The sequence below is a fragment of the Nycticebus coucang genome, chromosome 4, assembly GCF_027406575.1.
Source record: "Nycticebus coucang isolate mNycCou1 chromosome 4, mNycCou1.pri, whole genome shotgun sequence".
Lineage (NCBI taxonomy): Eukaryota > Metazoa > Chordata > Mammalia > Primates > Lorisidae > Nycticebus > Nycticebus coucang.
The window spans coordinates 129,993,052-130,020,455 of record NC_069783.1 but is presented as its reverse complement, the minus strand read 5'-3'; the positions used below and the strand labels follow the sequence as shown (position 1 = coordinate 130,020,455).

At 51.7% G+C, this 27,404-nt stretch overlaps 1 protein-coding gene across 1 annotated transcript in view; it reads left to right on the top strand.

Moving 5' to 3' along the window:
• Positions 1-27,105, top strand: part of CDC45 (cell division cycle 45) — a 38,024-nt gene extending 10,919 nt beyond the window's left edge. The window contains exons 6-19 of the mRNA XM_053587507.1: positions 1,444-1,499; positions 2,815-2,863; positions 4,084-4,145; positions 6,538-6,588; positions 7,669-7,788; positions 9,329-9,460; positions 9,694-9,792; positions 10,367-10,528; positions 20,467-20,605; positions 20,682-20,765; positions 23,405-23,523; positions 23,661-23,737; positions 25,395-25,461; positions 26,978-27,105. Of these exons, the coding sequence (XP_053443482.1) occupies positions 1,444-1,499; positions 2,815-2,863; positions 4,084-4,145; positions 6,538-6,588; positions 7,669-7,788; positions 9,329-9,460; positions 9,694-9,792; positions 10,367-10,528; positions 20,467-20,605; positions 20,682-20,765; positions 23,405-23,523; positions 23,661-23,737; positions 25,395-25,459 (1,215 nt within the window). The 3' untranslated portion in view covers positions 25,460-25,461; positions 26,978-27,105. The remainder of the gene's footprint in view (positions 1-1,443; positions 1,500-2,814; positions 2,864-4,083; positions 4,146-6,537; positions 6,589-7,668; positions 7,789-9,328; positions 9,461-9,693; positions 9,793-10,366; positions 10,529-20,466; positions 20,606-20,681; positions 20,766-23,404; positions 23,524-23,660; positions 23,738-25,394; positions 25,462-26,977) is intronic.
• The last annotated feature ends 299 nt before the right edge of the window (positions 27,106-27,404 follow it).

The following is a 27,404-nucleotide window of genomic DNA, read 5'->3' as shown; positions in this document are numbered from 1 at the left end:
TATGTGGCCAGTACCCTACTCACTGAGCTATGGGTGCCAAGCCAGAATTTCTCATTTTTAATTGGTTTCAATCATGTTTGTAAACACTTGTCCAACCATGTTTATGATGGTGGCTTTAAAATCTTGGTTAGATCACTCTAACAATCTGTCATCTTGGCGTTGGCATCTTTGGGCCATCTTTCTCCATTTGAGAGCGTCCTTGTTCTTTGTATGGTAAGTGCTTTTCAAATGAAACCTGGATGTTTTCAGATCCTGTTACGAGACTGTGAGTCTTATTGAAATCCTCTATTATAGCTGGCTTGCTCTAACGCTGCTCTGCCAAGCAGTGGGCGGTGGCACTGGGTGGAGAGAGAGGGTCCAGGCTCCCTGCCTTGCCCCTCTGACCCCCTCGGCAGTGAGGGGAGGGTTGTCCCATTACTGAGGGGCTGCAGTGGAAGCCCAGGCTCCCCGTCCGGTGGGATGGGGCTGGGGTGCATACTCATCACCCAGCAGTAGGTGCAGGATTCCTGGCTCCTCTGACACCACTGGGCCGAGGCTTGGGGCACCTGTTAACCTGCTACAGCTTTGCCAAGAGGGCGTCTAGGCTCCCACTCCGCCTTTGCTGAGGTGGGTGGGCATGTTCTCATGGGCGTTCACTGGTATTGCCTAAAAGTTTTGTGCCTAGGCTCTGTCTTCCTGGTTCTTTGACTAAACAGCACAGCTTTGCTTGGGGATTATTTGGTACGTGCCTGTCTGTGTTTCTAACTTGTGGCTTTCTTCAGCCCCAAGTCTGGGATACATATAAAGCCAAGAAAAAAAAACGCCCAGGGAGCACGCGGCTGTGTTGTTCCCAGGTCCTGCATTCCCTGACACATCCGCTTTCACCTCTTCCTTTCTGAGTCTTACTGAGTTTGCTTTTCCTATAATGTCCAGGGGTAGTTGTTTATTTAGTGGACATGTAAGAAAAAATGCATCTGCTTTACTTCCCAGAAGCGAAAGTCTCAGGACCATGGATTTTTAAAACCACCACACTATCCCAGGCCTCTCTAATGAGGTTTAAACAAGATGCTGCCTGTAGAATTGGAATAGTTGTTAGCACACGGTAGAAAGTAAGAAATATTAGCTCTCGTTATCACAGTGGGGAAGCTGGTCCGAGGTGGGCATGGGTGTATCCAGACCCCACAGGGCTGTGGGTAGTGGGGTGCTGAGGGAGACAGACACGGCAGCCTGGAGCAAGCACTTAGGAAACGCCGGCCTGTTCTCTCTGCCAGTGCTGGGGCCAGCCGCAGTCCTGGTGCCACTGCCTCAGCAGCCCCCTTCCCCAGGTGTGCTCAGGACATGGGGGTGACCGTGTTCGCCCTCAGGGGGAGCCCGCTGGCTTCTGCCGGATTGAAACCTTCCCAGGCTGTGGAGATAAATCCCTACACATTTGCTTCACCTTCTGGTCTCTTTGTTCCCCATCAGGAAATAGTGGAGCGAACAAGGAGGCGGCAGCAGAGGAGAGAGTGGGAGGCCCGGAGGTGAGTGTATGTATCAGCCAGCTGCTGGCACCAGGAGCCCGCTTGCCCTGGTGTCTGTGGTGCCGCTGACACCTATTTTTTTTACATACTACAATTCATTTAGTTTAGAACCTCTGGACCTGGCTCGGCGCCTGTGGCTCAAGTGGCTAAGGCGCAAGCCACATACACTTGAGCTGACGGGTTCGAATCCAACCCGGGCCTTCAAACAACAATGACGGCTGCAACCAAAAAAATGGCCGGGCGTTGTGGCAGGTGCCTGTAGTCCCAGCTACTTGGGAGGCTGAGGCAGGAGAATCGCTTGAGCCCAGGAGTTGGAGGTTGCTATGAGCTGTGATGCCATGGTACTCTACCCAGGGGGACAGCTTGAGGCTCTGTCTCAAAAAAAATAGAACCTCTAGGCCAGTGGCTCCAGGACTTATCGTGTGGCCACTGCATCTGGGTTGTCCTCTAGTCTCATGAGTCACAGGATAAGCCTCTGTGGTCTCCCACATACATTCTGTCTGTTAAGGGCCGTGGCTGTTTATTTTTGCTTGCTTTTCCTGATGTAGATATTTTTTACTTACAAATTCTTTATAAATGAAACAGGTGGGAATTATGTAAAACTTTTCATAGGAAAGGAAGCTAAGTTATTCATAATTCTTCCTCCTATTGCAAATATAGAAATATCAAAGTGCTTTAAAATGAAAATATTGGAAAGGTCATTCTAGCTGGGAGTGAACGTGCGGCAGTGCCCTTGGGATGGGTCCCAGGGGAATTCCTTGCCGGATCTGTTATGGAAAGTCTTACTGGGCCATCCGACTGATACTTCCCTTTGTTCTCACTGAGGACGTGCACTCCCTCTGTCAGCCTTGGCAAGGAAGGCCACCCCCTCCTAGGAGGACAATGTAAAACCATTTCAGCAAGGGTAAGGAAAGAAAAGTGAAAAGAACCCATCATCTCACTAGTCTCATAATCTCATAGGACTTAACTGGCAATTTTCCCTCTGTAAAACGTAGGTTATTTCTAGTATTGTTGTCATTACAGTGAATTGACTGTACACACAACAGCAAGGTTTGTCTTGTTTCTCTGCATTGTGGTTTTGGAATAATTTCTCAGAAGTGGGATTCTGAAACTGCACCCTGTTACGCCCCACGTTATCACCACAAGCAGTTTCTGGTGATTTCCCAGCATCGCACCTGCGCCCCGTGCTGCAGAGTCAATCAGCAAATGGAGACTTCATTTGCATTTCTTTAAACACTGCCCAGTGTTAGCATTTTTCCCAGCATTTGGCTCCTTGCACCACCGCTTCCTAGACCTGCATTCTGTGTCTTTACAGAAGAGACATCCTCTTCGATTATGAGCAGTATGAGTATCACGGAACATCGGTAAGTGAGAACGGGATGACTCGCCCTGAAGTTCTGACTCTAGGGGTCAGTGTGCTAAAACCGGAGGAAGGGGCATAAGCCTTCAGAGCCACCAAAGTGCGGTTTGAATCTGAGCCCACGGCTTCCCCCATGCAACCCTGAGCTAGTGCTGCAGCCTCTCCCAGGCTTAAACTCCTCTTCTCTGTAAAGTGAAGAGAGTAATCCTCAGTCGAGAGTCAGCTGTGAAGATGGTCCTTTGCAGCCAACAGGTGCTCACAGAACAACAGCTACTATTTTTGTTTATCATCAGCAATACAGAGTAAATCGGTTCTAATCTCTGGGCTTGTAACAGCACATCAGAATGTGTTTTACAGAATGGAATTTAGTGTAGAAAACCTACCCTGTTGACGCTGTTAGTGTTGAGCAGAGCTCAGGGCTTTATGGAGCCCTGGAAAATTAAGTTTCCAATAAAACATCCTGTATTGAGTCTTAGAATTTGACCCTGGGACCTTGACTACTAAGCACCGTATTTCCAGCGTCCCTTTTATTGTCAAGTTTCCATTGTCCTCTGAAGGATCATCCTTTTGCCGTCTCTGCTAAGCTCTGATCTAAGTGGTGGGTTGGAGGGCATTGACCCCTGTCCAAGGAAGATGCACCTCTCCCTCCAGAAATGTGGATGGTTCCCTTAGAAATCCGTGCCTGGGAGGAAGCCAAGCATCTCATGGCTAAGGGGACTTTAGGGTCTTCTGAATCAGCGCTGATCCCCCTTATGGTCTTCCTAACCCAGACCCTCTGCCCACAGGAAGCTAAATGCTTCCTCCCATCCATGGACAGCCCTGTTGGAAAGACCTTCCTCACTACAGGGTCCCAAGATCCCTCCCACTTTAATTTCCAGAGCCCATGCTCACCTGGCCTTCCTGGGAATGTATCTGAGGCTGCCAGCCAACCAGGAGGAGTGTCCGAGTGCAGGGTTGGGCAGGTGATGGGGTCTCCTGCCCTATCAGCTTCCCTGGGCACCCCCACCCCGTGCGGCCCAGTCTTCCCATTCTTTCCTTGCTGCAGCATAGAGTGTGCAGACGGTAATGACTTAGCAGGGGCATGCCTCTCTGCTCAGTTGCCCTCCGTCTTTACCTCCTTGGTTTAGCATTCACTGGTTCCCTGCTTCAGGCTGGAATCCACCCGCACGCACCCCCCATCTGTAGAGGCTGCTCTTGTCCTCAGTTCTCTCTGCTCCCTTGCAGTCAGCCATGGTGATGTTTGACCTGGCGTGGGTGATGTCCAAGGACCTGAGCGACATGCTGTGGTAAGGAGCCTGCAGTGTCCACTTTGGGAGGTCAGAGCCTCGCGAGCAGCTCTGTCCTCCTGCACCAGGAATGTGGGACACAGCCCCTTTCTGGGAACATGGGTGAGCCTGGTCTTCCTAACTGAGGCTCCGGGGGCTTCTCACAAACCTTCTGGTGCAGTGTCAGTATAGGGAGTGGGAACTCCACCCTCCCCATCCCTGCTATGCAGCCTTGGGTGTGGCAAATTCAGGCAGCAGAGTGTGAGGTTTAAATGGAGCACCCCTTGCTAGGCCTCCTCTCCCCCTGGGCACGTGGTGACACCCAATACCAGAAGGACCCTCCTGCCTCTTGAGTGTGCTGCACACGCCACAGGCTGGGTGCTCAGCACACAGGCAAGGAGGCCTTGGCTGGGCACTGTCAACTTGGGTTGATCTAGAAACAGAATCTGCAGAGCCTTTCTGAGGGAGGAGAGTGTAGGTCCAGCCTGGCTCTACCACCCCCACACTCTGCTAGGGGTCCTGGTCTCTGTGATGTGACAGACTGATTAGGCCCCTTCCAACTCTGTCTGTGATCTTTGCAGAGTCGGGCATCAGGGCAGCTAGGGCACCAGGGCAAGGCACCAGACCACTAAGCCTGGGTGCTCTGTTACCACCTCCACGTGAGGCAGCCAGCCCATTGGTCCCCAACAGCCCTCAGCTGTCCTCCCTGCACTGTAAGCTGGCACCTGGATGCATGCCCTCCAGTTCTCCTCCGTGGTGTGGGAAGTACATGGGGAGTCGGGGTCTCACATCAAGGGGTATGAGTCAAGTCAGGTAGGATTCCCGCAGTAGTGACACGGCCTGTGAGTAGACACTGTTATAAGAGCCTCTATACCAGAACAGCCCCCAGTCCTCCAGCCCTCACGGGAAGTGAAGGGAGCTGGGTGTGGCATTCACTGTGGCTTTCACAGGACACTTCTCACACCCGAGGGAGCTGTCTGACCCAGCTCCCTCATACGGGACCCTTGTTCATACTGGCACTCAACCTCAGGCTCTCTTCTGGCCTGGGTCCAGTGATGCTGGGAGCTCAACCTTGGGTTTTCCTTGGTGTTCTGGGGAAAACCCAGGCTGGGGCGGCCCCTGGTTCTATGGACAGAAGGCACAAATCCAACACACCACAATAGGAAACAAGTTCCAAGATTTTTACTTACAGATACTGGGCAGAGAGGATTCTGTGAATCACAGGATGGTTCTCTGTCCCCCGGTCATGGAAGGCAGGAATGGAGAGTCAGGCAGAAAGAGAAGCAGGTGGCGGCTAGAGGGGATAGGGTGAAGTCACTTTAAGCTCACAGCCTGTGTGGTCTGATAAAAGAAGCAGCGGAAAGCAGAGAGCTCTGTCTTCCCAGAGGACAGATGCCTGTACAGTGTCATTTGGCCACAGCTGCAGCCGCTGGGCGTCATGTTCTGCTGCTCACACCAGCCAACAGCCTTGGCTGTGTCTCTACATGCAGCACAAGGAGCTAGCACCTTTAGGGGCACCTGCTGTGTACTCAGCGAGGCCTCCGCAGCCCACCCGCCGCAAGCCTGTTGCTGTGGTGGTGCTGTCAGAAAACCCTGGAAATGCCCCAGAGCAGATGCAGAATCGCATGAGTCAGAAAGCAGATGTGGGAGATTGGCTCCTTCAGGGTGTGAGGATGGGCCCGCTGGCAATCTCTGAAGAGGGCCTCTGCAGCACTGTGCTGGGAGTGCTCCCGTTGCCCCGTGAGGACTTCCCAGGGTCTACCTGCCTCAGTGTGTGTGGAATATCCCCTGCTGCTCTCTGCTGTGAGCCCAGAGGAAGTCTTGAAAGTCAGCGCCTGGAGACCTGGCAAGACTCAGTCCAGCTGGGCCTGGGGCACTCTTGCTGTGGGCTGGCACTGTCCTGGGGGTCCTTAGTGAAGGATGAGCCTGGGGACAGGGTCTTTGAAGGTTCTGCAGAGGCCCCAGGTTACTCTATATCCTGCTGTATCATGCTGCAGGACGAGGAGATGGTGACGTGACCAGGGTCTCCCGTGTGGGTGGGTGGCCTGAGCCTCAGCAAGGTGAGGCAGCATCAGGACCACCAGCTCAAGTTGGGCTGTGCCCAGCAGGATGAGGGTAGAGCTGGCCTATGAGCAGCCAGGAGGGGTGGCCCTGTCCTAGCTGTTGCCTGGGTCCTGAGCAATTTCCCTCCTGTGTGTGTTCAAAGACGCCACGATGGTGGACACTGTGCCACAAGCCCGAGCTAACCCTCTAAACTCTGCACCTTGAGGGGGCAAGCTCCTGTCTGAGTGTGGACCACAGTCAGCCCCTGCTGGCAGGAGAACATCGGAGGCCCAGGAGTGCCAAGCTGGGGCAGCCGTTCTGTCACCTTGCTCCTGTAGGCCAGCTCCGTCACCTTCTCCTCTCCCTCCAGGTGGGCCATCGTTGGACTGACAGACCAGTGGATACAAGACAAGATCACCCAGTAAGGACATGGTCCCCCCATTCCCTGGGCACAGCCCCTGAGTTTGCTACAAGGGCGCCACAGAGTCCTATTGAGAAGGAGGGGCCTGGCCTCCTCCTTGGCCTGGAGCCTTTGTCACTGAGGACAGGCTAAGTACTGGGAGCTCTGGCAGAGGGACTGTGGCCTCTTCATCCACCACGTGGAGGCAGCTGCAGCAGGAGGGAGGGTGGCTGTCAGCCCTCTCTCTCTCGGTGCCCTGCAGGGAGGGGGCCAGGCCCAGATACAAGCCTGAGCAGTGGAGTGAGGGCACAAGGGAGCAACTAGGGGAGGGCAGCAGAGGGGTTCGGGGGGCAGCCAGTACATATGGGTTTGGTCCCAGAGCTAGGGATGGCTGGAGAGACTGCACGAAGGTCTGGCTACCCCAGAACGCAGATGCTGGGGAGGGCTGGGTGCTGTGGCTCACACTTAATAATCCTAGCACTCTGGGAGGCCAAGGCGGGTGAATCGCCTGAGCTCAGGACTTCAAGACCAGTCTGAGCAAGAGCGAGACCCCCATCTCTAAAAAATAGCCGGGCATTGTGACAGGCTACCAGGGAGGCTGAGGCAAGAGAATTGCTCAAGCCCAAGAGTTTGAGGTTGCTGTGAGCTGTGCTGCCACAGCACTCTACCCAGGGTAAAAAAGGATTAGTGTAGGGTTTGCCCATTGTTAACTTAGGGCCCAAAGCAACACTGGTGGTGTAGTGCCAGGCACATCCCTGGCCTATCACGTCCCTCAGGTGAGGCCCCACTGGCTCCACCTGACTGCAGGTGCTTAGGGATGCAGAGTGGGGCCCGTCCAGCCTCTGTGCTTGGTGGTACTTCCTGACAGAGTCTGCAGGCTCTATTGTCGGCTCCTGTCACTCACAGGGTCTATCACTTGCTCGTGTGGGCTGCTGTGCTGGGCCGTGTCCTCCATGGTGCCCACCCCTGGGAAGTGGCAGTGGATGGGAGGTGGTGAAGAGAGAGGCCAGCCCTCCTAGCTCTGCTGCTTGTTCTCTGTGCAGAGGGCGGCCAGCGAGGTGGGCAGGCCCTGAGCCTGGGCCTCTGATGTTCTCCTTCCAGAATGAAGTACGTGACCGACGTCGGCATCCTACAGCGTCACGTGTCCCGGCACAACCATCGGAACGAGGACGAGGAGCACTCCCTTTCCGTGGACTGCACCCGCATCTCCTTTGAGTACGAGTATCCTTGCGGCTCAGCCCCAGGGTGGAGGCAGCACGCCGGGCCTCTAACACTCTGCTCAGCAGTCACAGTTTGGTGGAGACCTGACCCGTGTCCCCTGTGGATGCCAGGACACCAGGAGGGGCAGCAGGTGGACATTGCGGGAAGAAGGCCCGTGGTGTGCTTGCCCAGCTCATCTGTGGCCGTTTGGAAACATCACTCTTCTCTAGGACATCCCTGGGAAGAGCTGGGCACACACGGCGACTCCACGTGGGGTCCTCCAAGGCAGGGTGGCAGTGCAGTGAGACAGGAAAGAAGTGAGCCAACGTGTAATCACAGAGTGCCACATCTGAGCAGAACGTGGGCACTGACAGTGTCCAGAGAGACTGGGAAGACACAAGGTGGCAGGGGCTGTGCCGGGTACAAGGAAGGGCTGTCAAGACAGAGGAGATGGGTGGGGTTGGACGACAAGGAGGCCTCCGTGGGCAGCTTCGTAAGTCGAGGGCAACAAGAGGTCTCCTCAGCCAGAGTTCAGTTCAGGGTTTTGTAGGTCCCTGGGCTGCCCGGTACTGGTGGCAGTAACAGGGGAGTGGTCACAGCCATCCCAAAGACACATGGCGATGGTTCAGGCCTGACCACAGGAGCAGCTGTGAACAGGTGGAGTGATGGGTGGATGGGGCTGCCCTGGCCCTGCGCTGGGACAGCTGGGGAGGACATTTTCCTGGATTCCCCCACTTTGTTCTGACCAACAAATTGGTTGCACAATGCAGCTGTGGTCTGTTCTGCCTTAAATAACTCACCCGGGCCCAAGAATATCATCTCTGCACATCTAGGACATCCTGGTCATCCCAGTTCTCAGGGCTCTTTCTGCCTTGTTGGTGTGGAGCACATGAGTGGTGGCACATGAGGAGTGTGAGAGCTGGGAGGGGGGAGGGGGGCAAGCAGGCTGTGGAGCTGACTGGGCTCCTGGAGAGAAGGGCCCTGGTACATAAGAGCCCTTTCAACATGTGTGCCCAGCTTGGGGTCAGGGTGGAGACTCTGGGACCATGGGGGGAGTGACTGAGGAAGAGGTGGGGAGTCGGAGCTGAGGTCCAGACTCCAGGATGCCAGGTGGAAAGGGAACCACTGGAGGCCAGGAAGGGAGGATGGTGGCCCCAGAGTCTGGGGATTGGGAGGGCAGTGGTGAGGACAGGCGTGCCTAGTGTCTGGGAGAGCAGTAGCAGAGTGCCCGTGTGACCCCAGGGAGCAGGCAGGGTCAGCCTTCTGGTCTGTGGAGATGTCTATGGTAGAGGGATAGTCCGTGTTCACAGCCACATGCAGAGTGCAAGGGCAGTAAAGAGTGTGAGGGCCAGGGCAGTGGCTCATGCCAGCACTTAGGGAGACTAAGGGGGAGTCACTTGAGGCCAGGAATTCAAGAATAGCCTGGGCAACATAGCAAGACCCCATCTCTAAAAAAAATTTAAAAACTAACAGGCACAGTGGCCCTATGCCCTACAGAGCATGGGTCGCTGGGGTGGGCTCAGGTGGGCACCACACCGCATGCCCCTTGACCACAGCCCAGCCTCCGCCTGGCCCTCTACCGGCACTGGTCACTGCATGACAGCCTGTGCAGCACCAGCTATACCGCGGCCAGGTTCAAGCTCTGGTCTGTGCATGGGCAGAAGCGGCTCCAGGAGTTCCTGGCAGACATGGGGTGAGTGACCACCTGGCCCCAGCTACCCCCAAGGGAAGAGCCCCCACTTTGTTCTGACCACCTTGGTTGCAAAATGCAGCTGCTGTCTGTTCTGCCGTAAACAACTCACCTGGTCCCTGGAATATCTGCACGTCTGGGGCGTCCTTGTCTGTCCCGGGTTCTCAGGGCTCTTTCTGCCTTGTCCGTGGGGAGCGAACTCACCCCCATGACCCAGGCTTGCTCTTGGTTTCCAGACTCCCCCTGAAACAGGTGAAGCAGAAGTTCCAGTCCATGGACATCTCCCTGAAGGAGAATTTGCGAGAAATGATTGATGAGTCTGCTACTAAATTTGGGTAAATGCACATTTTTCCTGGATTCAGCTTTAAAGTTAAGGCTTCCGCTTTAAAGGGGAGGCTCTACTTTAACCATCATAGATTAACGCAGAAAACCTGGAATGTGCAAGTGAGACTAGCCATTCCTAAAGGTTTAAGTTAGGCCTTAAAACACTTATTTCTGTTTCGGGGCTGTGGTTCAGACCTGTGAGGTCAACCCAGCCCACTCCTCACTGAGGACGGGAACTGGCTACCGAGGGCAGGTTCAAGCAAGGTCGAGACCCCGTGCCTGGCTGTTCTTGTCCCAGCTAATTGGCAAGCTAGCACAGGAGAGGACCCCACATAGCCTCTAGCCGGACGGGCCGGCTCTGTCCCAGGACAGCTGAGCACCTGTGGATGAGAAAGTGCTCGGCCCTCTGCATTGCAAAGCTGGTTGTCTGGGCGTCCTCACCTGCCTCGCTCTCTGAGCAGAGTGGTCGTGCTGGCAGCCTTAGAGGGGCCCGTGGGGGATGGTGTTGTGCCCCGCTGGCCTGGCCCTGCAGCAAGAGCTCACACACAGCTTGCAGTGACCATCCTGCCACCTCCCCCGTGACAGGATGAAGGACATGCGTGTACAGACTTTCAGCATCCACTTCGGCTTCCAGCACAAGTTCCTGGCCAGCGACGTGGTCTTCGCCACCACATCTCTGATGGAGAGCCCGGAGAAGGACAGCTCAGGGACGGGTCACTTCATCCAGGCTCTGGACAGCCTCTCCAGGTAGAGGGTGTGGTCGTGGGCTGCCATCCCTGGGGAGTGACTTTGTCCTGCAGAAACTGCCCGTGTGAATCGGAAACTCAGCACCACAACGCTCAGCATCCTGCCTGCCCATCTCCAGCACTGCTCACCTCCTCCCAGCCCTTTCCAGCTCTTTTCTTCGTGATTTTCCAAATTTTTTATCTTTTTTCACTTTCTGTGTCTGTCTTAAAGCATTATTTCTTGTGTTTATTCGTTCTTGTGCTTCTTCCAGTTTGTCTTCATTTGTCACTTATTTATTTAGATTATTTATTTAAAAAAAAACTTTGTGAGCCAGAGTCTCTCTCTATTGCCCCAGATAGAGCGTAGCAACATCTTCATCGCTCACAGCCACCTCAGACACCTGGGCTCAAGCAATCCTCCTGCCTCAGCCTCCCCAGTAGCTGGGCCTACAGGTACACAATACGACAAAAGCTAATTTTTCTATTTTTAACAGAGACGAGGTCTCGCTCTTGCCCAGGCTGGTTTCAAGCCATCCACCTCCCACAGCCACCCAGAGTGTTAGAATTACAGGTGTGAGCCACTGCACCCATCCTTAATTTTCTTTTATTTCTAATTCTTTCTTATCTCTTCCCAAGTTTTCCTGTGTTATTCTTTCCTTGTCTTTTGGCTTGTTTTGAGATAGAACGTGACAGTTTTGATTTTTTTTTTTTTTTTTTTTTTTGGCATATCATTCTAATGTCAAACTGAAAAACAAAAAAGACATCTTAGATAGCTGGGCGTTGGAACAGGCGCCTGCAGTCCCAGCTACTTGGGAGGCTGAGGCAAGAGACTCGCTTAAGCCCAAGAGTTTGAGGTTGCTGTGAGCTGTGCCGCTACAGCACTCTACAGAGGGCGACATAGACACTGTCTCAAAAAAAAAAAAGACATCTTAGAAAAATGTCTTCAAATAAGATGACTATTCGGAAATTACAAAAGAGGATTATAACCTGAGAGGCACAGCTGTGACAAGCCACACGCGCATCCATCCAAAGAGGGGAGGGCCGAAGGGAAGGTTTGATTGATGGGAGTTCATGTAAGCTGATTAGAAACACAGTTAATTGGTTTCAGAGACTCAAAAGCCAGTGCATTGGTAGAGGCACTATTACTGGACAGGTATTCTTTCCCGAGCATGTTAGCAGAATTGCCACAGTCCTACAGCAGGAATTTCTTGGGGTGTTACTTTAGAACGTCCTCGGCTTTGGTGCTTTCTCAGACGTTCATGGTATTTCCGGCTCCTCGAGCTCCTGGCTCTAATTTCTCTGAGACTAATGAGAAGCAAGCTCGGCTGGGGTCTGTGCCTTTCACGCAAGTGTGCTGTCACTGTCCAGAGAGATGGGATCTTGCCCCCGTTTTCGAGAGTTGACCTTTGTGCGTCTCTGATGCTCATTTGTGAATTTTGTTTCCCTGACATTATAGGGAGAGGCATGGTTCAGACAGCTTTCCTAACTGCACACAGCTGCTGCTACTTCTGTTGCTCTTGTGCCATGTCCCTAAAAATAAATAAATAAGTAAATAAGTAAAAAGAAAATGTGCAGTAGAACTTCCATGCTTGACCACCTCCTTAAGTTGACCTAATTTGCATAGATTGGACACACACCCCATGTGTGTGTCAGCACAGTAGGCCCAGTTCTTCATGTTAACCAGTTTGACACAGTCCTTTGTGTAGTCAACTTACAGGGGTCCTGGTTCTGCTCCCTAGCACACTTTTTTAAAAACAGCTTTATTGAGATATAATGTCACATAGCATACAATTCACCCATTGAAAGTGTAGTACAGTGCAGGCCAGGCACAATGGCTCACACCTATAATCCCAACACTTTGGGAGGCTGAGGCAAGACAATCACTTGAGGACAGAAGTTTGAGACCTTGCTGGGGAAAATAGCAAGACCTCATCGCTACAAACAGTAAGAAAAATTAGGCGGGCTCAGTGGCTCACACCTGTAATCCTAGCACTTTGGTGGGCTATCCCAGGAGGATTGCTGCTGGAGGTCAGGAGTTGAAGACCAGCTTGAGCAAGAGTGAAACTCTGTCTCTACAAAAAAAAAAAAATATATATATATATAGTGGCTGGGCATTGTGGTACTTGCCTAGAGTTCCAGCTTCTTGGGAGGCTAAAGCAGGAAGATTACTAGAGCCCAGGAGTTTGAGGTTACAGTGAGATATTCTGATGCCACCGTCCTCCAGAGGGGGTGACAAAGTGAGACTCTCAGAAAAAATAAAAGAATAACTCGCTGAGTGTAGTGGGCGCACCTGTAGTCCTAGCTACTTGAAAAGCAATAGTAAGAGGATCAGTCTAGCCCAAGAGTTTGAGGCTGCAGTCAGCCACTGTACTTTCTAGTCTGGGTGACAACACAAGACCCTGTCTCAATCAATCGATACATACATACACATATAAATAACTAAGTACAATACCGTGGCTTTTTGTATATTCGCAAGGCTGCACAGCCCTCACCACTATCTAATTTTATAGCATTTCATTGCCCCAGAGAGAAACCCTGCATCCGTAGCCTGCACCTCCCAAAGCCCCCTTCTCTCCCAGCTTCTGGCAACCACTGATCTTCTAAGTCTATAGATTTGCTATTCAGATAATTTCATACGAATAGAATTGTACCTCATGTGTTCCTTGGTAACTGGCTTCTTTCACTTAGCATAGCGTTTGCAAGTTCATCTATATTGTAGCCTGCACCAGGACTTCCTGTCTTTATTGTAAATATCCCAGTGGATAGGTATGCCCCATTTTATTTATCCACTCCTCGTTGTGACGAATGATTCCATTTTTTGACTACATATAGTGCTGTTAAAAAGTGATGTGCACGTGTTTTTGCACAGTCATGCTTTCATTTCTCTTGTTATATACCTAGGTGTCGGGGTTGGTTCACTGAGGACCCTGACCTGGGGTAGGGGTAAGCAGGGGGGATGACTCTGGGGAGCTAAGGAGGCTGTACACCACCTAATGGATAAAGTCAGAGTGACTCCCACGCCCCAGGGCAGACCTCCTCCGACACAAAGGGTACATGTAAGATAACAAGGTGTCAAGATGGGATCAAAAGAATCCGAAGTCCCCCAGGAAGCCTGGGCAATCAGGAAGATGGGATAGTGAGCCTGCCTGCTGACTGTCTGAGCAGGGGTGGTCTGAATGATTTTGTACCTGTCTGGGACACCTTTGGACTCCTTCATCTGTGGTGGCCTTGACAAGCCCCCTGGGATGACCCGTAGGAGTACTTTGCCCTGGATTGAGGCCAGGCACCCCCTGAGAGATCGGCCTTGGAGTAGAATTTCGAGGTTTAACCTGTTGGGGGAACTGTCCATTTACATTCCCACCAGCTGTGTGTGACTTCCAAGTCTCTGCAGCTCACTAGGCATGCCTAGTAGGGGTGAAGTGGTATCTCCCTGTGGTTTTCACTTGCATTTCTCTGACCGAAATGAGCATCTTTTCATATGTTTATTGATCGTTTGTAGATCTTTTTTTTCGTGGAGACGGAGTCTCAACCTCCCCCACCCCCCCCACCCCCGTTGAGTGCTATGGCATCATAACACAGCAACCTCAAACTCTTGGGCTCAAACAGTCCTCTTGCCTCAGCCTTCCTCATAGCTGGGACTACAGCCACCTTCTATAACACCCGGCTATTTTTTAGAGACGGGGTCTTGCTCTTGCTCAGGCTGGTCTCAAACTCCTGAACTTAAGCAATCTACCCACCTCAGCCTTCCAGAGTGCTAGGATTACAAGCATGAACCACCGCGCCTGGCCTCTGATTTTTGGATCGTGTTTGGAGAATTATCCAAGCACTCTGCTCATTTTTAAATTGGGTATTTGACTTTTTACTATTCAGTTGAAAAATTGTTTTATATATTCTAAATACACATCCTTTGTCAGGATCCCTTATAATTTGTAAATACTTTCTTCCATTTATAGCTTGTTTTTTTTTTTTTCACTTTGTGTCCTTTGAAGCACAAGTGTTTCATTTGGATGATTTTCATTCCATTTATCTACTTTTCTTTCATTTCTTGTGCTTTTGGTATCATATTTAAAAAACCATTGCCTAATCCAAGGTCATAGAGACTTCATATTATATTTTCTACTAAGAATTTTAGCTCCTACTTTCACTGTATGGTTCATTTGAGGTTAATTTTTATGTTTAGTGTAAGGAAGGAGTCAATCTAATTCTTTTGCATTTGGACATCTGATTGTCCCAGCACCATTTACTGAAAAAGCTATTTATTCCTAGGCGGTACCTATGGCTCAAAGGGGTAGGGCGCCGACCCATATGCCGGAGGTGGTGGGTTCAAACCCAGCCCCAGCCAAAAAAAAAAAAACTGCAAAAAGGGGCGGCGCTTGTGGCTCAGTCAGTAAGGTGCCGGCCCCATATACCGAGGGTGGCGGGTTCAAACCCGGCCCCAGCTGAACTGCAAACCAAAAAATAGCTGGGCGTTGTGGCGGGCGCCTGTAGTCCCAGCTACTCGGGAGGCTGAGGCAAGAGAATCGCTGAAGCCCAGGAGTTGGAGGTTGCTGTGAGCTGTGTGAGGCCATGGCACTCTACCGAGGGCGATAAAGTGAGACTCTGTCTCTACAAAAAAAAAAAAAACTGCAAAAAGAAAAAGCTATTCCCTCATTGAGTTATTTTGACACTCGTGGTAAAAATCAGTTGATGTGAATGTGAGAAATGCAAACGTGAACGTGTATTTATTTCTGGACTCTCAGTCCTCCCATCTGTGTGTCTTTCCTATGCCAATACCACGGTGTTTTGTTTACTGTAGCTTTGCAGCAAGTTTTGAACTTGGAGATTGTGAATCTTTCAATTTTTGTTCATTTTCACATGGTTTTGGCTATTCTAGGTTCCTTGAATTTCCATAGGAATTTTAGGAATTCCTTGTCAATTCCTGCAAAGATGTCAAATTACCTTGAATCTATAGATCAATTTAGGGAGGAGGCTGTCTTAACAATGTTAATTCTTCTGATCTCTAAATACCACGCTTTTCCTCTTATTTAGAAGCTCTCTCATTTCTTTTAACAATGTGCAAGTACTATTGCTTTTAAAATATAAACTTTGTGCTTCCTTTGTTAAATTTACTCCTAGCTATTTAAGCTGTTTTCTTTTTTTTTTTGAGACAGTCACCCTCAGTAGAGTGAGCGCTGTTACATCACAGCTCACAGCAACCTCCAACTCTTGGGGCTTAAGCAATTCTCTTGCCTCAGCCTCCCAAGTAGCTGGGACTACAGGCACTCACCACAACACCCGGCTATTTTTTGGTTGTAGTTGTGATTGTTGTTTGCTGGATTCGAACCCGCCAGCTCTGGCATATGTGGCTGGCACCCCAGCCACTTGAGCTACAGATGCCAAACCTAGGCTTGTTTTCCTAATTTCATTCTTGGTCTGCTCATTGCTGCTCTGCAGAAATACAGCTGATTTCTATGTAGTTGATCTTGTGTCCTGCAACCTTAGTAAACTCATTTATTCTAATAGTTTTTTAGTGGATTCCTTAAGCTTTTCTGTGTGCGAGATCACGTTATCAGCAAATGGAGATAATTTTACTTATTTCTTTCCAATTGGGACTTCTGCCATTTTTTTTTCTTGCTTCATCGCCCTGGTTAGAATCTCCAGGACAATCCCAGTGCATTTTTAGCTGTACCGTCTCTTCTCTTTTCCTCATTGTCCTTACCACGCTCAATATTTATCATTCTCAGCAGTTGCTCCTCAGTGTAGAAAGAAGCTCTGAGGGACTGGTGGGAATCCCGCAGGCTGGGCTGCTCTGACCCCTGACCCTTTACCATGCCCCCATGTTATTGACCTCCCTGTGCTTTAGGGAGGTTTCTGAGACTTCACCACAGCCCCTTGCACTTTGTTTGACGCACTGCATCCATCTGCTCTTGGACAGGGCCACACTCCCCTCAGTTTTGACCACTGTTCTGCAGTTGCCTGGAGTTCTTAACTGTTCTTAGTCTCTCTACCTGTCTGCTTTCTCCTTTGCTGAAGCTCACAGCATGCCAATCTTTGTGCCCAGTGGGGGGTCCATTCCCACCAGCTTATCCTGTGGGATTTGCCCCCCTTGTTCTCTCATTTTGTTACAAATGTGCCTCCTACCTGGGTTTTCAGTTTTGCGATCTAGTTGCCGTCTCTTTTTATCTAGAAATTTGAGCAGATCCAAAAACTCTCCTACCAACACTACTGTAGCAGCCCATATAGCTGATGGCTAGGAGGAGTGAGAGTTGTAAGAAATACCTGTATAGCTCAATAATGGAACACCGTGGTGGAAAGGGCATGGGGAGGGATTTAGCTCTCCTAACGAGCATGAGAGCTTGCAAGATGAGAGCAGTGGTGAATTGGCAGTCTCTACCCCTGTGGTGTTGAGAGGCATGAGATCAGCCTTATATTAGGCCGGAGGAGAAGGCAGTCTCCTGTCTGCAGAATGCCAGCATGGCACGGCATCTCTCTGCTAAAGACTAAGATCTATCCTTCTAAGAAGACTGCTTTACTCTCTCTAAGACACACTCTCTCTCTCCAGCTAAAGTAGATAGCCCTCAGGCACTTAACAAACCTGAGCAAGGTAACTTAGCGGTCCGTGTCCAGAACCTAGTTAAACCGGCCCGAGACCTGGCCAGTCCTGGGCCCTGACACACTACTGCCTTCATCCCAGCACCGATGGTTCTGGTTTTTACTTCGTCTCCTGCTATGACAAAGAAACATCTACCTGACTCCAGTTCCCCTCTTCTCCTGTTGGGAGACTGATGCCACTATTCTTAGCTTATATGTAATTTTAACATATGCCTTCTTACATCACAAGTGCCTTGTCTGCTGCCTAGTAAGAAAAGGATGCTAACTTCTCCCCTTTGCTCTTCAGCTTCCTTCCCCCAGGTTCTGAAATAGATGCTTTATACATTCAAGGTTGATAACAATCTTGGGTCAGAGAAAAGGATATAAGTCATCTTGCCTTTGGCTATAGGTGATTTTAAAAGATGAAAATTGGGCGGTGCCTATGGCTCAGTGGGTAGGGCGCCAGCCCCATATACCCAGGGTGGCAGGTTCAAACCCGGCCCCAGCCAAACTGCAACAAAGAATATCTGAGCATTGTGGCAGGTGCCTGTAGTCCCAGCTACTCGGGAGGCTGAGGCAAGAGAATCACCTAAGCCCAAGAGCTGGAGGTTGCTGTGAGCTATGATATCACAGCACTCTACCGAAGGTGGTGGAATGAGACTCTGTCTCTAAAAATAAATAAATAAATAAAGTGGCTTTCTTTAAAAAAAAAAATTTATAAGGTCACATGCAAGTTAGGGCCCAGGAAGCTTAAGCTTCACTGCCATCATAATAAATCTATCTGCTCTAGTTAATTACCTGATTCATTGTACACTATGCATCCTGACACTTAATCATACACTGCCTAATTTTGTTATTTTATTTTTCATGCCTACACTTTAGATTTTTTAGAATATTTTTTAAAATTTACTCTCTTTTAACTTTCTCTTCTCTGTCTCCTTCTCATCCCCTGAGTGTGTACTCAAGTTTTATTTTTTGAATAAAAATTAGCCACTTCTTCAGAAAAAAAAAAAAAGATGAAAATCAATCAATAGTTTTACTTTACTGTGCTAAAAAGCTACTCCAGAGATGATATAAACACTTCTCAACCTAACGATGGGGCTATGTCCTATAAATCCATTGTAAGTTGGCCAGGCATGGTGACTCACACCTGTAATCAGGTGGATTGCCTGAGTTCAGGAGCTTGAGACCAACCTGAGCAAGATCAGTCTCTAAAATTAGCCGGGCGTTGTGGCAGACACCTGTATTCCCAGCTACTTGGGAGGTTGGAGCAAAAGAATTTCTTGAGCCCGAGAGTTTGAGGTTGCTGTACGCTATGGCACCACAGGACTCCACTGAGTGTCACAAAGTGAGACTGTCTCAAAAAAAAAAAAAAATCCATTGTAAGTTGAAAATATCATGAATTAAAAATGCATGTAATATGCCTAGCCTACCAGACACCCTAGTTTACCTTGCCTACGTTACACATACACTGGCCTGCAGTTGGGCACAATCATCGGCCACAGAGTGCACGGTGGACTATCAGTTATTTGCCCTCAAGATCATGGGAGCTGCTGTCACTGGTATCACATCAGAGTATTATGTCCTGCATTGCTAGGCTGGGAGAAAGTTGACATTCAAAACTTGAAATGCAGTTTCTACTGAATGGGTGTTACTTTCATACCATTGTAAAGGTCAAAAAATTGTAAGCAGGGCAGTGCCTGTGGCTCAAAGGAGTAGGGCTCCTGCCCCATATGCCGGAGGAGGCTAGTTCAAACCCAGTCCCAGCCATAAACTGCAAAAAAAAAAAAAAAAATTGTAAGCAGAGCCATCCTAAGTCAGAGACCGTCTGCAGTGCAGTGAGATGCTACGTTCTGGCAAAGTAAGGATGCGCATGAAGTGAACATTCAGAATTCTTGCACATCTGACAGTATTTTTATTTACCCTCATCTGTTTGCTGGTTTCGCTCACAGAGAGTCGGACCTTGTTGCTTTGCAGCCTTCTGGCTGAGATCAAGTGCAGAGCTGAACGTTGAGGATGATTGCCTATTGGCTGTGGGTTCCATCACACCCCTCTCTCCTGGCAGCTGGTGCTGCCAATGAGAAGTCCGAACCATTTTGATTCTTGTTTCTTTGTAAACGCCCTGTCCTGGGCTCGGCGCCCGTAGCTCAGTGGTTACGGTGCCAACCACATACACCAAGGCTGGCAGGTTCAAACCCAGCCCGAGCCAACTAAAACAACAACAACTACAATAAAAAAAAAAAAAAGGCAGGCTTTGTGGCAGGTGCCTGTAGTCCCAGCTACTTGGGGGGCTGAGGCAAGAGAATCGCTTAAGCCCAAGCGTTGGAAGTTGCTGTGAGCTGTGATGTCATGGCGCTCTACCCCAGGCGATATAGTGAGACTCTGTCTCAAAACGAAACAAAAAAATGCCCCATCCCAGGAAGCTTTTAGGATAAGCTCTTTTATTCTATGTTCTAGAATTTCTTAATGCCGTGTCTAGAGCAGATGCCATCTCATGCTTTGTATCATGTTCTCAGATGAGCCCCTTCAACCCACGTTGACCCCAGCTTTGCAGGTTTGTGCTACTGGCTGCCGCTCCAGTTCCCTCAGACGCATCAGTGTGGTTTTCCTTCTGGCTCCCTGGGCTTCCTGGAATAATGCTGCCTTGGGCTTCTGCCTTCCATTTTCCGTGGCTTTGTCTTACTACCGATGGCGAGGGACTTTTTCCTGCCTCTGTCATCTGGCTTTTGAGTGAATATTTTGTAAATGTTTTGCTAAATTTTTTTGTTATTGTTGTTGTTCTCCAAATTATGTTTCCGCCATGGTCAAGGTTTCAGGCTGCAAGCATTTCTCAAACGGTCTGCTGGCCTTCAGGAAGGGGACTGTGGAACTGTGGCTGAGCCCTGGGTGTCTGGGCACAGCTCGCTGCTGGCAGATATCACGTCCCTTTATCTCAGCGGGTGGGGACCAACTGTGACACTTTTGGACTGCTAACTGCAGGGCACAGAGGCTTTGCCTGAGCTGCTTCTCCAGAGAGGGGTCATTGCATGTACTCAGAGGAGAGCCCTCCCTCTGGGGGGAAAAAGCAAAAGTCCATCTGTTGGGGAGGCCCCTGTCCCCCTCTTTCTGGAGCCTGCAGGCACCTCCGTGGCCTCCACAGCAGGCTCGTCCCTCAGCTGCCTCTCCGTGTCCTCCCTTCTGACTCCAGTAGCCTTCCCCACCTCCCATTTACATTGCTGTGTGTTTATGCATTTTTATTCCTTTCTGTCATTGGAAAGGGAACTTAGACAACCAGCTGTTACCACCAGACCGCCTCCTGAGTCAGGGTCCAAGCAGTGTATGTGCAACTTTGGTATTTTACCAGCAATCTCTAGTTAGCCACACCAAAGCTATGTGTCTGCCCCTTCACAGGAGTAACCTAGACAAGCTATACCTCGGCCTGGAGCTGGCCAAGAAGCAGCTGCAGGCCACCCAGCAGACCATCGCCAGCTGCCTCTGCACCAACCTCGTCATCTCCCAGGGGCCTTTCCTCTACTGCTGCCTCACGGAGGTCAGGCTCCCCACAGACACCGGGGTGGACCATGCCTGCCTCGGCCGCCTCTGACTGTCGCTCTCCCCCCACCCAGGGCACTCCAGACGTCATGCTGTTCTCCAAGCCAGCGTCCCTGAGCTTGCTCAGCCGAAGCCTGCTCAAGTCCTTTGTTTATTCGGTGAGGAGCTGTGTGGGTGGCATTGTGGGTCTAGCGGACAGGTGCTTACCAAGCCCAGGCCCGGCATGGGACGCTGGCCTTGGGGCACCCATGGATGTTCACCAGCAGCACCATAGGTCCAGAGGATAGGTGCACACAGAGCCCAGGCTGGGCATGGGACTCTGGCCTTGGGGCACCAATGGCCGTTAACAAGTGGCACCTTGGGTCCAGAGGACAGGTGCTCACGGAGCCCGGGCCAAGCATGGGATGCTGTCCTTGGGGCGCCCATGGGCATTCACCAGTGGCACTGTGGGTCCAGAGGACAGGTGCCCACAGAGCCTGGTCCGGACATGGGACTCTGGCCTTGGGGCGCCCATGGGCATTCACCAGCTGCCAGGCCTGGGGAAACCCCTTACTTTTTCAGAGCTGCATTTGCCTCACCTGCTTCTGGGAACCTTCCTGTTCTCACAAGCTTTGATTTTATCATTCACTATCCAAGTCAGCTAGAGGAGGAAGGAAGGGCCCACATAGAGCAGACGGGGCTGGCAGGGAAAGCAGGGAGGCTCATAGCCCAGACTAGCTGAATTTGGCTTCTAGGCTGATGTTCTGTATGTGGCTTTGCCTTCCATGTGGCCCAGCACCCTTTATGCCTTGGCCTGGGGCACACCCCTAACTCAGCTGGCATTGACAGAGGGTGACCGTGGAAAGGACAGTCTACATATTTCAATAATCAAAGTTTTGGCTGGGTGCAGTAGCTCATGCCTATAATCCCAGCACTTGGGATGCCAAGGCGGGTGGATTGCCTGAGCTCACAGGTTTAAAACCAGCCTGAGCAAGAGCGAGACCCCCCCATCTCTAAAAATAGCTGGGCACTATGGTGGGCATCTATAGTCCCAGCTACTTGGGAGGCTGAGGCAAGGGAATCGCTTAAGCCCAGGAGTTGGAGGTTGCTGTGATGATGCTGTCGCACTCTACCAAGGATGACAAAAATGAGACTCTAAAAATAAATAATAATAATTGTAATAATCAAAGTCTTACTCTGCTTTGAGGGTGAGGGTTTATGCCAGAGGCTATTACAAATGAAATGTCTAACAAGAAATTAAAATTTTCTTGTTCTACTTAACTTACCAACAAAGTAATGATATGCCTGCTCTATGAAGTCCATCAAGTAATGTGAGATGAACTAAGGGCCAGGCTCGGTGGCTCACACCTGTAATTCCAGCAGCACTCTGGGAGGCTGAGGCTGGTGAATCACCACAGATGGTGACTCAGATGGGCGGAGGTCAGCTCCATCACCCTACCTGGAACCAGCAGAGGAGAAGCAGTCTGAGGGCTGTGCACCCTGGTCAGTTCCTCTGTTCAGATCTCACTGTGCTCCCAGAGAGAAGCGCTCAGCCGCAAGTCACAGTGGTGGCTCAGTGAAGCCAAAAGCCAGTCCGCGTCCTCCCCAGCCTGGTGCACACGTGGAGTAATGCACTTGAGAATTCAAATTGGCTTTAGCCACTGCCCGATCCCGCTGCACCTGTTATCTGGGGCACTGGCTCTGCACAGACTCTGGGTCTAAGCAGAGGGAGGCCTATGGCTGTGATGGGCACCATCTCACAGCTCAGCTTGCCCTGCTATAATGCAGGGGGAGCACTGGGCCCCGATTCTGTCATCCTGTCATTCTCTGCTTGTTCTGTGACATTGTCGTATGCATCACCCGACCCAGTATTCCACACTGAGTGTCCCATGTTGCTTCTGTGTGGTTTTGTAGTGCTGCTTCAGAGAAGAGCCAACTGTGTAAAGGCAGCTGCCCGCACCTTTCACTCCCCTCCCTGGCGGTAGCATGCTGGCAAGACTGCTTTTAGTCTGACATTTTTTTTTACACATCAGATTTTTTTTTTTTTTTTTTTGAGACAAAGTCTTACTATGTCACCTTTGGTAGAGTGCTGTGGCATCACAGCTCAGAGCAACCTCCAACTCCTAGGCTTAAGTGATTCGATTGCCTCAGCCTTCCAAGTAGCTGGGACTACAGGTGCCCGACACAACGTCCAACTATTTTGTTGTTGTTTAGCAGGCCCTGGCTGGGTTCAAACCCACAAGCCCCAGTGTACATGACCGGCACCCTAACCACTGAGCTACAGTTGCTGAGCCTTATCAGACATTTTTGAGCAACCACCACCTGCCGGGCCCTGTTGTCCCAGTGGCCGGCTGGTCTGGTTTGCATCCGGGACAAGTCAGAATGGTTGGTCACCTGTGTTGTTGAGTGGGTGCTACTGGGCAGCAGTCAGTGAGACACTCAGTGTCCACTCAGGGAGCACACAAGCAACCTCGGGGACAGAGGAGGAATGGGTGTGTCCAGTTTCAGATGGGGACATGTGCCATGAGAGGACAGGGTTAGGGCAAGGGGGTTGAGGGACCTCCTAGGGAAGGTGGTTGCTGTGGAAGGAGCTGAGGGAGGTGCATAAAAGGACAGTGGGGCAGACAGAGCCCTGCAGGGAACAGCCATGGGGCAGGGGGACAGGGCCAGTGCGTGAGGAACCTGAGGGGTGACAGTGCAGGGGCCTGAGGTCTCTGGAGCTTTGGGGAGTAGGGTGGCTGGCACTGTTGGGCTCTGGGTGTCAAAGGGTGTTCCTGAGCTGGCCATGCCCTGACTGGGGTGCCCTTTATGTCCACAGACAAAGAATCGGCGCTGCAAGTTGCTGCCCCTGGTGCTGGCCGCCCCCCTGAGTGCAGAGCAGGGCACAGTGACTGTGGTGGGCATCCCCCCAGAGACCGACAGCTCAGACAGGAAGAAGTGAGCAGCTTCCCCTCCCACTGCATGGGGGCGTGGGAGAGGACATGTTGGCTCACCAGCCCTGCTGAGGAGGACAGCAGGCGGGAAGGTCTGTTGCAGGCAGCCTGGCCCCTGACGTGTCTGTCCTGTGCCAACAGCTTTTTCGGGCGGGCGTTTGAGAAGGCAGCAGAGAGCACCAACTCCCGGACGCTGCACAACCATTTTGACCTCTCAGGTGAGAGTCTCCTGCCTCTCAGCCACGTGTCTCCTGCCTGACCCTTCAAGGTCAGCGCCAGCCTGGGCCCAGATGGCTTGGCACTGCTGGAGAGCCTGGCATGGCAGTACTCTCAGCCCCCTAGAGCCGGCCCCAGGGCGAATACTCCAGGTGGCTCAGGGAACTCTGGGAGCCTCGGGCCCCTCAGAGAGGGGAAAGGTGTTTCTTGTGCAGTGACAGGCCCAGCTCTGGCCTGGCCCCGGCCTCCCCGGCCAAAATTGTTTCCTTCCTGTGGGGCAAGGGAATAGTGGAGCCTGTGGTGATGCAAAGGCCCCACCTCCAAAGCTGTGTCAGCCCCCTTCAGTGGAGTCTATGTCATCATGATGTCGTGGACCCTGTGTCATCATGATGTCGTGGACCCTGGGCCCCTCCCACAGCCACTTCCCAGATGCCAGCTTGAACCTGGTTCCCATTTGGCCATTTTTGCCTTTTTATTTTTGTTGACAGGTTTTAAAGTAAAAAGTTTCTAGACACCTCACTCTCCACACTAGTTGGCCGCAGCTGTCATAACTAAGTACCATGGACTGGGTGGCTCAGCCAGTTATTTTCTTTCAGTCCTAGAGGGGAGGAGTCCAAGGTCAAGGTGGAACTTAACTATCTGTTTAAGGGCCCTGGCTCTAAATGCACTCACATCCTGAGGGGTTAGGGCTTCCACCTGGGAATTTGGGGGCACATAATCAGCCCGTGACACCCCTCAGCATCTTTCAGGAAAGACACTTTCTTATATCACCATGACACAATTCCTAAACAATGTAATGGGAGACCCAGTCTTTATTCCAGTTGCCAGAGACGTCTCAGAGCTGGCTTTAAGCCAGGGCCAGTCCCTCAGGGCCCCCAGGTGGTGTCGGCTCTCCCTGAGCAGCAGCTCCGATGTGGGAGAAATTGGTATCCACTTGCCTGCAGACTGTCCCACTTTGTCATGTGGGTAGGATTCGGAGCCAGAGCTCCCCAGCTTCCCCCCAGGTTGGAGAGCCAGGCTGAAGGTGTGGAGTGAGCTGGGCCAATGCCCATCTCGGTGAACTGGACTTGGGCCTCCTGGGGCTGTGCCCCCAGCACCAGGCCAGCCCCTTTTTAGGACCTGATTTTGCCCTATGTGATAAAGGTCTGTGGATTGGCTAAGCCTAAGGCCCCTGTGAGATTCAGGCAGTTTGCAATGTGGCCCCTTGTGCAGACAGGAGCACTAAGGCTGAGGCAGTGGTGGGAGCAGTGCTGACCGTGGTTTGTCCTGCCTGGGGCCTCTCTCAACTTACTGTGGGACAAGGTCTAGGGCAATGTCTAGGTCGGGCAGGCTGAGCAGGCTGTCCCTGTCCAGCCCTGTGAGGTTCTGAGGTTCTGTTGTCACATTCCCACTTCTCTGCTATTGGCTGTGACCACTGAACCCCAGGGGGTCCTCCCTGCAGGCACCAGCCTCTCTACCGGTGCAGCCAGCTGAGGATAGATGCAGTGGGACCGGGAGATGTGACCAGTACCCCAGAGTCCTCCGAGCCTGGAGGAGCCTGGTGTCACTGGAATGTGGTGGAAGCTTGCTGTGGCGTGGAGGTGGGCAGAGAGAGTTCTGTGCCTTGCCATGTTTTCTCACTCCTCCCCCTCACATGGTGTTTTTCTTTCATTACTTCAGTAATTGAGCTGAAAGCCGAGGACAGGAGCAAATTTCTGGATGCACTTGTTTCCCTCCTGTCCTGAGGGTGAGTCACAGGGGGTGCTGGGGGCAGCCAGGGGTAAGCGCTTCATCAGAGCCCAGCCCGATGCCTTGTCCTCCCTCAGCAGAGGCTTCCGCTTGGGTTCAGAAGGCTCAGACTCTTGAGATTTGAAGACAACCTATTTTTCCCAACCGTGTCTATCCCTAGCCTGCCAACAGGGCCACCGTGGGGCGTTTCTGAGGAAGCTCATTTCATTGAGCTTCTGGGATTCCTTCAGAAAGAGCTGGCATTCCCCTCTGCTGACCACAGTGTGGGTCTGGGCACTGTGTATACAATATATGTGACAAGCAGACTCCCGGGCACTGCCCTTGGGCACTGTCTGGAGCCTCCTGCCCTAAAGTCTTCTCATCAGACCCCAGCAGGAGTCTGTAAGGCCAGCCATCCAGGCTTCTGTGTGCTCAGCCCTTGAGAAAGCAGGGCTGTGGGCAGCTGCCACACAACTGGCAATTGGCCTTCCCCAGCCATCTCCAGTGGGCACATCCTGAGAGGCCCTGCTGGGAGTCTCAGACAGGTTGCTGTGACCCACAGTGCCTCCCACTGCCTCACATACCACCTCTTTCTTGAGAAGCCCTTTACAAAACAGGGGTAGGGGCTTATTCTTGTCTGTGTGACCATCTCTCAGCCCAGGGCCCCCACAGTAGATGCCAGATTCAACCTGCATCTCCCTGAGCTTCCCTCTGCTGGAGGCCACAGCTCTGACATAGCAGGTCCCCTTGTACCAGAGGTCCTCCCTACATCCCTCACGTGTGGACGGCTGGGAGCCATGGGGGAAAGCCTCTGTTCCCGTCAGGGCCAGCATGGGCTCTGTCGAGAGCCCTGCAGTCCTTCTCACAGTGGCCTGGGCTGCAGGGGGCCCTGTGCCGGGGGAGGGACTCTGGTCAGACCCTTGGGGTTTTCCATGAGATCTGTTGTTGGCTTCTTGGCAGGGACCTTGGGCCAGGTCTCTAATTAGGCTGAAACTGTATCATCTGAAAATGAGGCTCACACCCTCCTTAGATAATGAGTGTGGCCCATCAGCACAGGGCTCCTTGAGTGAGCAAAGGCATAAGGTTACAAGGAGGGGCTCTTGGGCAGTGAAGTCTGCATTGGAGGCAGACGCCGCCCTCCACCCCCGCAACTGCAGTCCACTTCGTGATGGTGCCAGTGCTTCTATGGGTGTCCTGCCACCCAGGCAGGAGTGCAGTGGGCCGGGCTGAGGGCAGGGCTGGAGGGGAGACTGGCTGTGCAAGGGAGAGACCCTGTGAGGACAGATATGCATCTAGATAGGTCCTCGTGGTGAGGGCGTGAGGGCTGTAGTGGAGGACAGCCCAGACCCAGGCAGGTGGTGCCATGAGGAGGTGCCCTGGGCATCTGGGCTAGCCCTTGCCCCTCACCCCGAGTGGTCAGGGCTACTCAGAAACAACAGCTCCATGTGTCAGTAGGACAGCCTGACCAGCTATTTAATTTGGGAGGCACATTAGAGTTGTTTGATACTTCTTTTTTTTTTTTTTTTCTTTTCCAGAGTTCGACTTCTTCAGAAATGACATCCTCTATCTATTTGTATTAACTGGCTTTTATTGAGATTGTAAGTTATGGACATAGTCTGCTACAGGGCCAGTGGTTTTAATGCAATAAAATACTCATTTTAGCTTCTGTTCCCTATCGTGGCTCTGGTCGAGAGGCCAGCGCTTGTGTGTGCCCTGCCCTTTCTGTGGGCCCGAGGAGCCCTGGTCCTGTGTCCTGGGTACTGAGGCCTTGCAGGGAGTCAGTGTGGCAATGTAGCCCTCACTCAGCTGCAAAGATAAGGTCTGCCCACCCTGTTCTCCAAGCTCCCGCCTGGCAGGAGGAAGGAATTTCCCACTGCCTAGCAATGCCAGCCAGTCTGGCCTCGGCAGCTCTGCAAGTCCACTCGCCTGCTGCCCCGGCCACGGCCCTCCTCTCACTGCCAG